This window comes from Eurytemora carolleeae, unplaced genomic scaffold (genome assembly GCF_000591075.1).
Source record: "Eurytemora carolleeae unplaced genomic scaffold, Eaff_2.0 scaffold147, whole genome shotgun sequence".
NCBI classification, from domain to species: domain Eukaryota; kingdom Metazoa; phylum Arthropoda; class Copepoda; order Calanoida; family Temoridae; genus Eurytemora; species Eurytemora carolleeae.
The window spans coordinates 1-12,005 of NW_019396103.1; the positions used below are offsets into that span (position 1 = coordinate 1).

Below are 12,005 nucleotides of genomic sequence, written 5' to 3' on the forward strand. Positions count from 1 at the left end.
AGATAGAAGTAAGATTAGTAGCGATCAAAAGCGCTTTTTTATCGCATTAAGCCTGTACCCCCTTTCATTTTTCACGATCACTCCCTTTAAGCACTAAGTAAATTTGTTTGACTGTGCACAAAATCACTCTAAATTTAGTTAATTAGATAATCAGAATAATGACATAAAAATTATCAAATACCTTTAAAAAAACAGGGGGGAAGGGGACTTTATATCTCCAGTGATTGGGCATAAAACGTTTCGATTCGCTTAGAGCAAAGTAATTTAATTATACAGGTACAGATACAGGTACAGATACAGGTACAGGTACAGGTATAGGTACAGGTACAAGTACAGGTACAGGTACAGGTACAGGTATAGGTACAGGTACAGGTACAGGTACGGGTACAGGTACAGGTACAAGAACTCCTATAATATTGTAAAGCATGAAATATGCTAAACAAAAAGTCCTTGGGCATATTTTGCACCCTGAGTAAGGTTCATATTTTCTTGATAAGAATGATTTAATACAAGATTTTCTCCCGTATAAGGGGGTAAACCCCTCCCTAGAGAACGATCTTGCAATCCAACCTTTCAAAGTTTTGACATATTTTATTACCCATTTTACATGCAAATCTGTTGAGACAAATGTTTAATTCCCCCTCCTACCTATCCTACCCTACCACCAGCCCCCCTCCCAATCCTCCTCCCCTACTCCACCCCTTCCCCCCCTCTCAAACTCTTTCCCTGGTGTAGAATTTTAAAGATGGAGAAGAAACCCTTTTCATAATTAAGTAGAGCTGAATCTTAAACCCAACTCCAAGTAGGGGATTCTATACAACCGGAGTAAAAACTTAAAACAACATCCGGAAGGCAGGAGATGAGAGGGGAGGGTGCATTAATTCCTCGGGGTAAAATTCCCCCTTATAATTTGTACCATCTTTGAAAGCTCATCAAGGTTGTCAAATTCTCATCAAGGTTTTGAAAATTTGAATAAAAGTGCTGGTTAGTATGCAGGACGGGATACAGCTCGCTTACACACATTTTTACACCACTTTTAGCAGAGTAGGAGGATTACAGGGAGGTAGGGGGTGTATTGGAGGATTACAGGGAGGTAGGGGGTGTATTGGAGGATTACAATTGCGAATTTAATTTGCTTTATTTTTTTTAATCAGTGTTTCAAGACATTTATAAAACCAATATTGGCCTGTTCTAAAAACGGTTTTTTTGGTTTTTAATCACAGATTTAAATTTACCAACTTTTTTTTTGGCACATTTCTAACGTTGGCAGAATCGAAATTGAGAAAACTCTCAAAATTTAGACTCTAATACATAATATAGGTACAAGAGCAGCAGTTAGGATTGTCTCTATATATTTAAAGAACAGGAACAGACCGTACGGGAGCAGCAGCTTAGACCTAAATCAGCTGCAAAAACAAGAGATATTCAGAACTAAAGAGCTTTAAAGTTGATGTAAGCTGCAACATTTCTTCAGAAATAGTTTTCTATAAAAAGAACTATTTTTATTAAGATATTTCTAAGTTTCTCCAAGTATTAGAAAATATCGTGGAATCATTAAAACTCCATCAGTTGAGACTTGTGCCCGGAGCAAAGGAGAAATGGAACCCCTAACCACTAATATATATCAGGGTATAAATCATACACAGCACGTCTTTATATGTCTTTCATCAGAGAGGGAATTACACTTGTCGATCGAGAAGTGATATAAAAAATGGAAAGTGAAAAGTCAGGAATTAAGTTTTTGCCCAAACCTGAAATTTTCTAATCCCTATATCTTTGCAACCTGATGGTATAATACTCCTTTGACTCTATTTGATCTAACAGAATCAATAGTTTGAATAATTATCTAAGTTCTATGACATTTTGTTGCATTTGAAAATCAGAGTTTGTGGCAAAGACTTAATTTCTTTTACTAATATTGTGAAAAGTAGAATTTTGAAAACTAAATTCAGCTAAAACAAAAGTCTTATATGGATAATATAAAACTGTTCTCAATTACACCATAAATGCCGGAACAAAGTTGAAAATAATCTTTCGTTTTTTAGGATCAGAACTATAAGATAAATAATAAGGAAATTGTAAAATATAACAGTTTACCTAACTTTCAACCGTGGCGAGAAATATATTATTATTAGGATAATAACTATCATTATCACCATTATCTTTATTAAGAAATAAAAAAGTTGTAATTGATAAAGTTTATGAATATAACCTGATTGGACCTTGAGGGATTATTCTATACAAACAGACGGAGCAGGCACAGACATCAGAGAGATATTATACAAACAGACGGAGCAGGCACAGACATCAGAGAGATATTATACAAACAGACGGAGGCAGGCACAGACATCACAGAGTATTATACAAACAGACGGAGCAGGCACAGACATCACAAAGTATTATACAAACATGACGGAGCAGGCACAGACATCACAAAGTATTATACAAACATGACGGAGCAGACACAGACATCACAAAGTATTATACAAACATGACGGAGCAGGCACAGACATCACAGAGTATTATACAAGCCATAGAGTAATAAAACGAAAAGGTAAAGCTAACCTCAGATGTACACAACCGACCTCCCTATTAATTAATTAATAGAGTGGTCGGTTGTATACATCACGATATGTTTACGTATCTAACGCTGTACACTTGAATAGAGTGTGATCGTATTTCTTTTGGGTGGTAAAATGTAGATAATTGATAATTAGATAAACACTTAATATGGATTGTATACTGCAATACATTCCAGTTTAGTTGTTTGTTTATGTTTATGTTAAAACATTGTGCATGGCTAGACCTGCTAAGGTTGGGAGACTCCATCATATATCCTTCAAGTTGTATTTGCTCAAACCATTTTAAAGAAGGAGATATTAGTCAGGGGAAAAAACCAAGTTTGAAGAAAAATGTAACACCATTGCTTTCAACTTTAGGTGAGTCTAAAAATAAATTTACTGTATTGTTTAATTTATAATGTTTTAATAGTTAACATAATTTAAAAAAAGAAGTCGCAATTAAAGATGTGTGCGCATCGTTTTTTTCAGTTTATTTGTTTATCATTTGTTAACTACCCATCCAGGTTGTGTTTTTTTTAAGTACTTCAGTAACAGTTTCAATTTGTTTGTTTACAGAATAACAGGCGCACAATTAGGGGTGGCAATNATACAAACAGACGGAGCAGGTACAGACATCAGAAAGATATTATACAAACAGACGGAGCAGGTACAGACATCAGAAAGATATTATACAAACAGACGGAGCAGGTACAGACATCAGAAAGATATTATACAAACAGACGGAGCAGGTACAGACATCAGAAAGATATTATACAAACAGACGGAGCAGGTACAGACATCAGAAAGATATTATACAAACAGACGGAGCAGGTACAGACATCAGAGAGATATTATACAAACAGACGGAGCAAGTACAGATATCACAGAGATATTATACAAACAGAAGAGTAGGTACAGATACACAACAGTACGCTTGTTATTCTTTATATTATTGTTTTCAATTGTGGTTTCTTTTTAATATAAAAAACGTCAATATCTTCTTCATTATTGCTCAGATAAAGATTTAAACGGTACCCTCGGGAGTCGGGTAAAGCCATCTTTTTAAAGAAATTCATTTAAAATTTACCAGCATAGTCCCTTTAATTAACATTTTACTAGAGAACCCCGTCGCAACAGATTGGCGATTAAGTCGTGAGTAAATTGAAGGAAATGGAACTATTCGCCATTGTTTCAGTTATATTTATAATTCGAATTTATTGCGGCACAGTAACTTTTGGACCTTCACATCTATTCTATTTTATATCGCCAGAATATTGTAAAAAATAATGTTTGAATTCTTTTTTAACCACATTGAAGTTATATTTGAATATTTCTGAATAGTATTCTAATGAAACTAATGATATATTGAGAATTGTATATTTATGTGGGGTGGAGGAGGGAGGAGAAAGAATTAAAGAAGGGAGAGGATTAAAAGTTCTAAGAGTTCTATGAATGGGGAATTAATCACGTCCATCCACTTCAAGCTCAGATTGATGGATTTATAGATGACTTGGATTTTCCAATGACAAAAATGTGCAGGGTGTGTCTGCGTTTAGGCTTTTTAGCCTAAACTAAACATCGTTGTATTGTGTTAAAAGTGCTCATAGTAGGTGCAATTCCTTTAAATGGGGGGGGGGGGAGAGAGGGTCGTCAATCTTTTTTGTTTAAATGCCGTTTGAACCTTCAAAAGTAGGCCTGATATTCAAAAATGTGCGCGATCTCTTTTCCAGTGAATTTCAAAAAAAAATTTAATCTTAGAAAATGGGACCGATTCAACGAGGTTATAGTGTATAGAGTAATGATGTACACTAATCCTTTACTAATTTTATAGGCCATCAACTATAGCGAGAGCGTACAGCATATTTGTTTATTATAAGGAGATTCTGGCCTAACCGAGTACATTTTGAAGGTTAAAAACGACGACCCCCCCCCCCCCAATTTATGAGAGCATTGTACGTGCTAGTAACACTTATTACTCGTTTAGTGGGTTCACACGCAATTTATATCTTTATTTCTTTCATTTTTGAATTTTAGGGCTCTTTTTGCAGGTTAAACTGCATTTTAGAGAAACAATATTTCATCTACGACCCCTTTTATGGAGATTATGGAGATGTATTGCATACTAAAAAGCCTAAATGCACTTTTCAGAAACACCCTGTATCTATGCTCTGTTCTGATCATATTCTTGTCAATAAACTAGGCTAGGCGGATCTAATTTAGGACGAAATGTAGTGATTATTATTCTTCTAGTCAGTGAGGTCCACATGAAATGCCAAATATTCTTCTCATTTTCAAAAAAAATGAGGAAGGAAAATTTTTAAAAGAATTGAGTTTTACAACAAACTCTGATATCCTAAACTCTATATTTTTGCAACCCAATGTCGTAGACATAAGAAATTTTAAACTATGAATTCTGTTAGATAAAATATTCTAAGTTCAATATATCAATGGTTTACACCATCATGTTGAAAAAAATAGGGATTAGAAAATCTGAGTTTGTGGGAAACACTCAATTCCGTAAAAGACTAAGAAGACTTACATTTTTAATAACATAAACCACAAATAGTAAACTCACTGTTGAGATTCAGTTTTTTAAAGATAAGCTTTTTTATTCAAAAAAACAATTATTGAAATGAACTGAGTTCTTGCCTTAATTTTTTGAATCCCTTTATCTTTGCAACCTAATGTTGAAAACCTTTGATATTTTAAAATTTGATCTAACAACATTTAAAGTTTGAAATATCAAAGGTCTACAACATTGAGTTGCATAGATTAAAGGATTAAAAAATCAGAATTTGTGGCAAGAACTGAGTTATTTTGTTTCGTCCGTTTCTGTTTATACGCAATCAAAATAATAAAAATTCTATAAATCTCTCTACATAATATATATATATAACTATGTCCATTAAATCAAAATCTCAAATCAATTGAATACTAAATACTGGTGATATCATTTGATGCAATTGAAAATGATTTCTCTGGCAGACTTTGTTTTTCTCTGATAGACTTTGTTTTTCTCCAATATACTTTGTTTTTCTCTGATAGACTTTGTGTTTTTCTCTGATAGACTTTGTTTTGCTCTAATAGGCCTTTGTTTTTCTCTGATAGACTTTTTTTTTCTCTGTTAGACTTTGTTTTTATCTGATAGACTTTGTTTTTTCTCTGATAGACTTTGTTTTTCTCTGATAGACTTTGTTTTTCTCTGTTAGACTTTGTTTTTCTCTGATAGACTTTGTTTTTCTGTGATAGACTTTGTTTTTCTCTGATAGACTTTGTTTTTCTGTGATAGACTTTCTTTTCTCTGATAGACTTTGTTTTCTCTGATAGACTTTCTTTTCTCTGATAGACTTTGTTTTTCTCTGATAGACTTTGTTTTTATCTGATAGACTTTGTTTTTCTCTGATAAACTTTGTTTTTATCTGATAGACTTTGTTTTTCTCTGATAAACTTTGTTTTTCACTGATAAACTTTGTTTTTCTCCGTTAGACTTTGTTTTTCTCTGATAAACTTTGTTTTGTTTTATTAGACTTTGATTTTCTCTGATAACCTTTGTTTTCTCCGATAGACTTTGTTTTTCTCTGATAAACTTTGTTTTTCTGTGTTAGACTTTGTTTTTCTCTGTTAGACTTCGTTTTTCTCTGATAAACTTTTTTTTCTCTGATAGACTTTCTTTTCTCTGATAGACTTTGTTTTTCTCTGATAGACTTAAATTTTCTCTGATAGACTTTGTTTTTCTCTGATAGACTTTTTTTCTCTGTTAGACTTTAATTTTCTCTGATAGACTTTGTTTTTCTCTGTTAGACTTTGTTTTTCTCTGATAGATTTTTTTTTTCTCTGTTAGACTTTAATTTTCGCTGATAGACTTTGTTTTTCTCTGATAGGCCTTTGTTTTTCTCTGATAGACTTTTTTTTTCTCTGTTAGACTTTGTTTTTCTCTGATAGACTTTTTTTTTCTCTGTTAGACTTTGTTTTTCTCTGATAGACTTTGTTTTTTTTTCTGATAGGCCTTTGTTTTTCTCTGATAGACTTTTTTTTTCTCTGTTAGACTTGTTTTTCTCTGATAGACTTTTTTTTTCTCTGTTAGACTTTGTTTTTCTCTGATAGACTTTGTTTTTTTTCTGATAAACTTTGTTTTTCTCTGTTAGACTTTGTTTTTCTCTGATAGACTTTGTTTTTTTTTCTGATAAACTTTGTTTTTCTCTAGTAGACTTTTTTTCTCTGATAGACTTTGTTTTTCTCAGATAGACTTGTCGTTATCATTGTTTTTTTGATTTTCTCTTTTCGCTTCCCTTTTGAATCTGTAATCTCTCTTTTGGACACTTACTCACCAAGTTGAAATCATCTGTTATAAAAAATATTCACCATTTTAATAAACTAGGCTAGAAACAAAAGACAACTAAACTAATCAAATAACCTTTTCATGATTCTACAGATTTTCCAAATCAAATATTTAGACATAGCAGTCAGGGGTTCACGAATCATGGTCGTACATACAGAGAGACAGACAGACAAACAGATATTACTATTTTTATACCTAGATGACAATATAGTTTAATCTTTATTGTTTTGGGTTGAATTGTTTATTTCTAGCATTTACATAATCGCTCTAACAGGTTTACATTTAACTTTTAGTTTATAATACATTCAACATAAGCATTCAAAATAACAGAGATATAAAGTGTTTATAAAATGTTCTAGGTTTGGAAAACAAACTGATGATTAATTAATAACAATAATCTACAATCAAACGGTGATTAAAAAACGTGTAAATAAATTTAATCAATTAATAAAATAACAATTAGTAAGGGGTTTTGTTTACATTGTACACTATTTTTAAATGCTAGATTTGACTAGAAAATGTTTTAAGTTTCAGGTTAAAATTCAAATAAATTTGACTAAAAACATTTTTGATAATGTTTATTAATATGAATATAATATGTAGATAATAATACCCTGCTTTCGTAAAAATCAAAATTTATTTTCTGGACTATGTGCCAGCAGAAAGATAATTTATTTTTCGGACTATGCCGTCAGATATTTTTAGGAATTAAAAAACAAGTTAAAAACTTGAATTTTTTAGTCTTTCTTCTCAGGTTTTATCATTTAAAGCCTTCATTAGATTATGGAATGTTGTGAGTAAAAAAAATGGGATGGATATTGAATTTGGAGTTTGCATTCAGAGATTGGGGTTCTCTAAAAGATTAGTTTTTTGAGTTTGGGTTCGGATTTAGTACTTGTGCTGTAATTCAGAGTTTGGGTTGAATTATTCTTGACGCTTTATGTCAAGTTGACTGCAGTAAGGGATGAATGTAATAAGTTAGCTGAGGGTTGGGGTTGGTAGCACTGGCATACCATGGATTGAAGTTTTAACAGCATCGTAAACAGGTTTCCCCTCCTCGCCGACATTCTCCGTACATATGTTCTGGAGCTTGGTCAGGTAGTTGTCGTACTTCTCCCCCTCCTCCCCTACACTTCGCAGGGGATGCTTACTTCCTAAACAAATTTTAAAGATTTATTAGACTAAATTTTTTTTATTTTTTTTTGTAAAATAAACAAAATACAGTCAAAAGAAAGTTAAACTTTGGAAAAAATGTGAAAAAATGTAATTACCCTTGCCTGGATATGTCTACACTATAATTATTAATATTTTTACAATTTAAAGAATTAACAATTATTAATTAATACGATTGCAATCTAACTATTACAGTCTTAAAATTGGCGATTTTATGATTTGACATTTTTCAACTATATTTGGTGGATTTTAGACCTTTGCAATGTGCATGCATGTCGTCTTTACCTAAGTATGAGTCTGCGTATGTCTGAGTGCCAAAGATGTTGAAAACATTTGTTCTCAAGTTTTCATAATAATCTGATATCTTGGAACTCTTCCGTCTCAGCTCAGGGTCCTAGGGGGAGAAAAATAGAATAGAACTCTTGGATTTTATCTTTTATAACAAATAATTTATTTGTAATAATTGATGCAATTTTTACACATGCAGATAATTGAGACTTCACGGAGATGTTCATGTTTTCATATTTAATGCAAAACTCACACGTATAGGATCCAAAAGAGTGCAAAGTTGAAAAATGTTAAAAGCTCGTTTTTATTTCGAGTTTAGGCGTTAAATGTAAATTCTTTGCTTATGGACAATATCTACTTAAAAAAAATTTTAATGGCAATTTGCAACTAATATTTTAAGTTTTTAATTTAAATATATTTATGCCCCCTAAAGGTCAAAAGTTCAAAAACTTAGATGAACGTTGACCGGCGTGAATTTATCTGTGTAAGCTACTGTCGAGGTCAACTAGGTTGACCCAGGACCCTACCTTATCCTGTCCCCCGGCCCCTGGATCCCCGACCAGCAGGCCGGGTATCTCCCCTTTCATCCTCCCAAGCTGAGCTTCTATTCTATAATTTTCCTTCTGGAGATGTGAGATCTCGTCCTCCAGGCTCATCATCTCAGAGGTTTCCAAACCTAAATATTCGGAGGTTAGAGGTCTCCAAACCTAAATATTCGGAGGTTAAGAGGTCTCCGAACCTAAATATTCGGAGGTTAAGAGGTCTCCAAACCTAAATATTCGGAGGTTAAGAGGTCTTCAAACCTAAATATTCGGAGGTTAAGAGGTCTCCAAACCTAAATATTCGGAGGTTAAGAGGTCTCCAAACCTAAATATTCGGAGGTTAAGAGGTCTCCAAACCTAAATATTCGGAGGTAAGAGGTCTCCAAACCTAAATATTCGGAGGTAAGAGGTCTCCAAACCTAAATATTCGGAGGTAAGAGGTCTCCAAACCTAAATATTCGGAGGTAAGAGGTCTCCAAACCTAAATATTCGGAAGTTAGAGGTCTCTAAGCCTAAATATTAGGAGGTTAGAGGTCTTTAAATCTAAATATACGGAGGTCATTATCGGAGATTACTCCCGCGGCAATGCAATTTATTAGTTTGAAATCTCTGAATGTTATTTGCTTTTAAAAAGTGGCATTTTCTAAGATATAGGGTTATATACAACAAATTTTAACTGTAAGGGCGACCTAAATCTCTTAAAACATAAGTCTGTTACATTGAGGATGAACCCTTTAACCTATAGCGAATCAAAAAATGTAAAGAAAAATTTAAAAACATTGTTTTTTTATCAACTTTTTTTTCTTTTTTTTGAATGGGATTTAAAGCAACTGAGCTCTGATCATAAACTCTGATTTTATAATCTTTGCAACCCAATAATGTAGACGTTTGATATTTCAAACCTTGAACTCTGTCAAATCATACAGTCTAAGTTTGAATTATCAAGGTTTACACAATCAGGTTGCACAGATATAGGGATTATAAAACTTGAGTTTGAGGCAAAAACTCAATTCATTTCAAAAGTTCTGTTGTAAGATTTTCTTATTTTTTCCTAATTGGTACATGTTACTTACATGTATAACAATTCTGATAAATTAGTGACGTTGTCATACCATTGGACCGATAAACGATATTTTTTTTTGTGTATCTTCTTCGTCAAAAATTAATGACAATAAAAATAAAATATAAATTATTTTTGCACAGGAATTGAGTCTTTGTCACAAACTATTACTTTCTTTTAGATGAAAAAATCTAAGTTTGAAATATCAAAGGTTTACACCATCAGGTGGAAAAATATAGGTATTAGCAAATAAGAGTTTGTTACAAAGACACAATTCCTTTGAATCTTGCATCTTATCAAGTCAAGGGAAGACGAAGAAGGGGGGTGGGTACAATCCTCCTGTCACACAATTAAATCTAAGTTTTGAATTCTCCAGGGGGAGGAAGGGGGTATAGCAAAGGAAACAGAGAGAGATACGGAGAAGGTTTCTAGTTTTCAATTTGATTTCAATCCAACACAGTTTTGTTAAGATTGATGTGCACTGAATTATATATATTTAATTTCCTGTACTGATTGTTAGTACCGGAGTAGGCAGGGTTCTCCTAAATCAGGATAAACATCCAAAATATAAAGGATCTCTCCGCCCTCAACCTTATTTATAGCTTTCAGTTATATAACTCCATCGTAGGGATAAGAGAACGGTATGTGGAAATTCAGGGAGTTGCGCGCCACTCTTAATATGTTTGGACATTTTACTTTCAGAATCATTTTAAGACTTTATTTTGTAGTTTCAGAGATAGCTTTTGATTTTCTTCAGAATTAAACCACAAGAAATACTAATTATTGAATATTTGAAAATTTACTTTTTTCTATAATCTAACAACATATTTAAAATTTTTTCTTTGGGCGAAAATTCGCCACATTTAAAAAAGTTTCCGCATAGAATGGCCAAGGAAGCAATTGTTAAAAAAAAGTTTTCTTAAGTATTTACATCAAGCATTCTTTTTCGAAATTGCCATGTCTTAACTTGTTCAGAAATTTATCTGCATATGTTCAACAATTAATCCCAAAAAAATGGGTAAAATTTAGTCCACGAACATTTAAACCAATGACAAGCATAAATTATGTGATAATAATCAAAATTAAACATATATATCTGTAATATTGTATCTAGTTTGTCCGAAACATATATTATTATTATTATCTGAATGCAAGTACTAACTTGTATGTGTCGAGTAAGGAATTGATGTTGGTATCCCAGCTTTAATCAATCCTCCATACTTGAGCAGACCCTGTCCCATACTCAAGGATGTCTCCATGCTTCTTGTCTTATTCCTGTTCGCGTGGGGGCATCCAGATGCACTAAAAGTATTCATCAATTAATTTAAGTAAAATGGAAGATTATTTTATAAAGTGACATTTTTATTTCCCTACAGGGCCTGCAAGCGTAATTTCATGTTACTCTCTATGAAAAGGTGGCAATATCAGATTCACAACCTTTAAAAGCTTTGTCTGATCAAGTATGAATCGGATATTACTGTTTAAAATATCAAAAACTAATTATTTTTAATTGTAGTTTCTCTACAAAGTGACTTGCGCATTTCTATACAAAAGAAAAACATAAATTAATTGCCATGATGTAAACGTTTTGAATCAGGCATTGTCATCTTTGCATGGAGGGTCACTTGAAAGTACGCTTTCAGTCCCTTTAAGATTTGATTTATTACTATTAATAGGATGATTAAATACTTCACCTTCTATGTGAGAGAAATTTCCCTGTTGAATGACCGGATCCGTCACATCCGGGTACTGGACATCTAGATTACAACATGTGGTTGAGAACCGGTTTTTAGAAGTAAAGATGAGGATCAGAGATAAAAACTGTTGTGTGAAAAAGCGCTAATCTACAATCCTTGATATTAATATGCACTGTGTCAGCCCATAAATGTGAGCTTGATACGTGGTTGATTTTAGTTATTAACAGCATTGACCACAATGGGATATCCAAGAGAGGATTTAATTGATCCTGTAAATGTGAGCTTGATACGTGGTTGATTTTAGTTATTAACAGCATTGACCACAATGGGATATCCAAGAGAGGA

At 32.8% G+C, this 12,005-nt stretch overlaps 1 protein-coding gene across 1 annotated transcript in view; it reads right to left on the reverse strand.

Moving 5' to 3' along the window:
• Positions 1–7,135: 7,135 nt before the first annotated feature.
• The window catches only part of LOC111695019 (myelin transcription factor 1), a 16,822-nt gene continuing 11,952 nt past the window's right edge, over positions 7,136–12,005 (reverse strand). The window contains exons 11-15 of the mRNA XM_023464148.1: positions 11,658–11,720; positions 11,126–11,265; positions 8,889–9,037; positions 8,359–8,467; positions 7,136–8,054 (exon numbers count right to left, since the gene is read on the reverse strand). Coding sequence (XP_023319916.1) covers positions 7,879–8,054; positions 8,359–8,467; positions 8,889–9,037; positions 11,126–11,265; positions 11,658–11,720 — 637 coding nt within the window. The 3' untranslated portion in view covers positions 7,136–7,878. The remainder of the gene's footprint in view (positions 8,055–8,358; positions 8,468–8,888; positions 9,038–11,125; positions 11,266–11,657; positions 11,721–12,005) is intronic.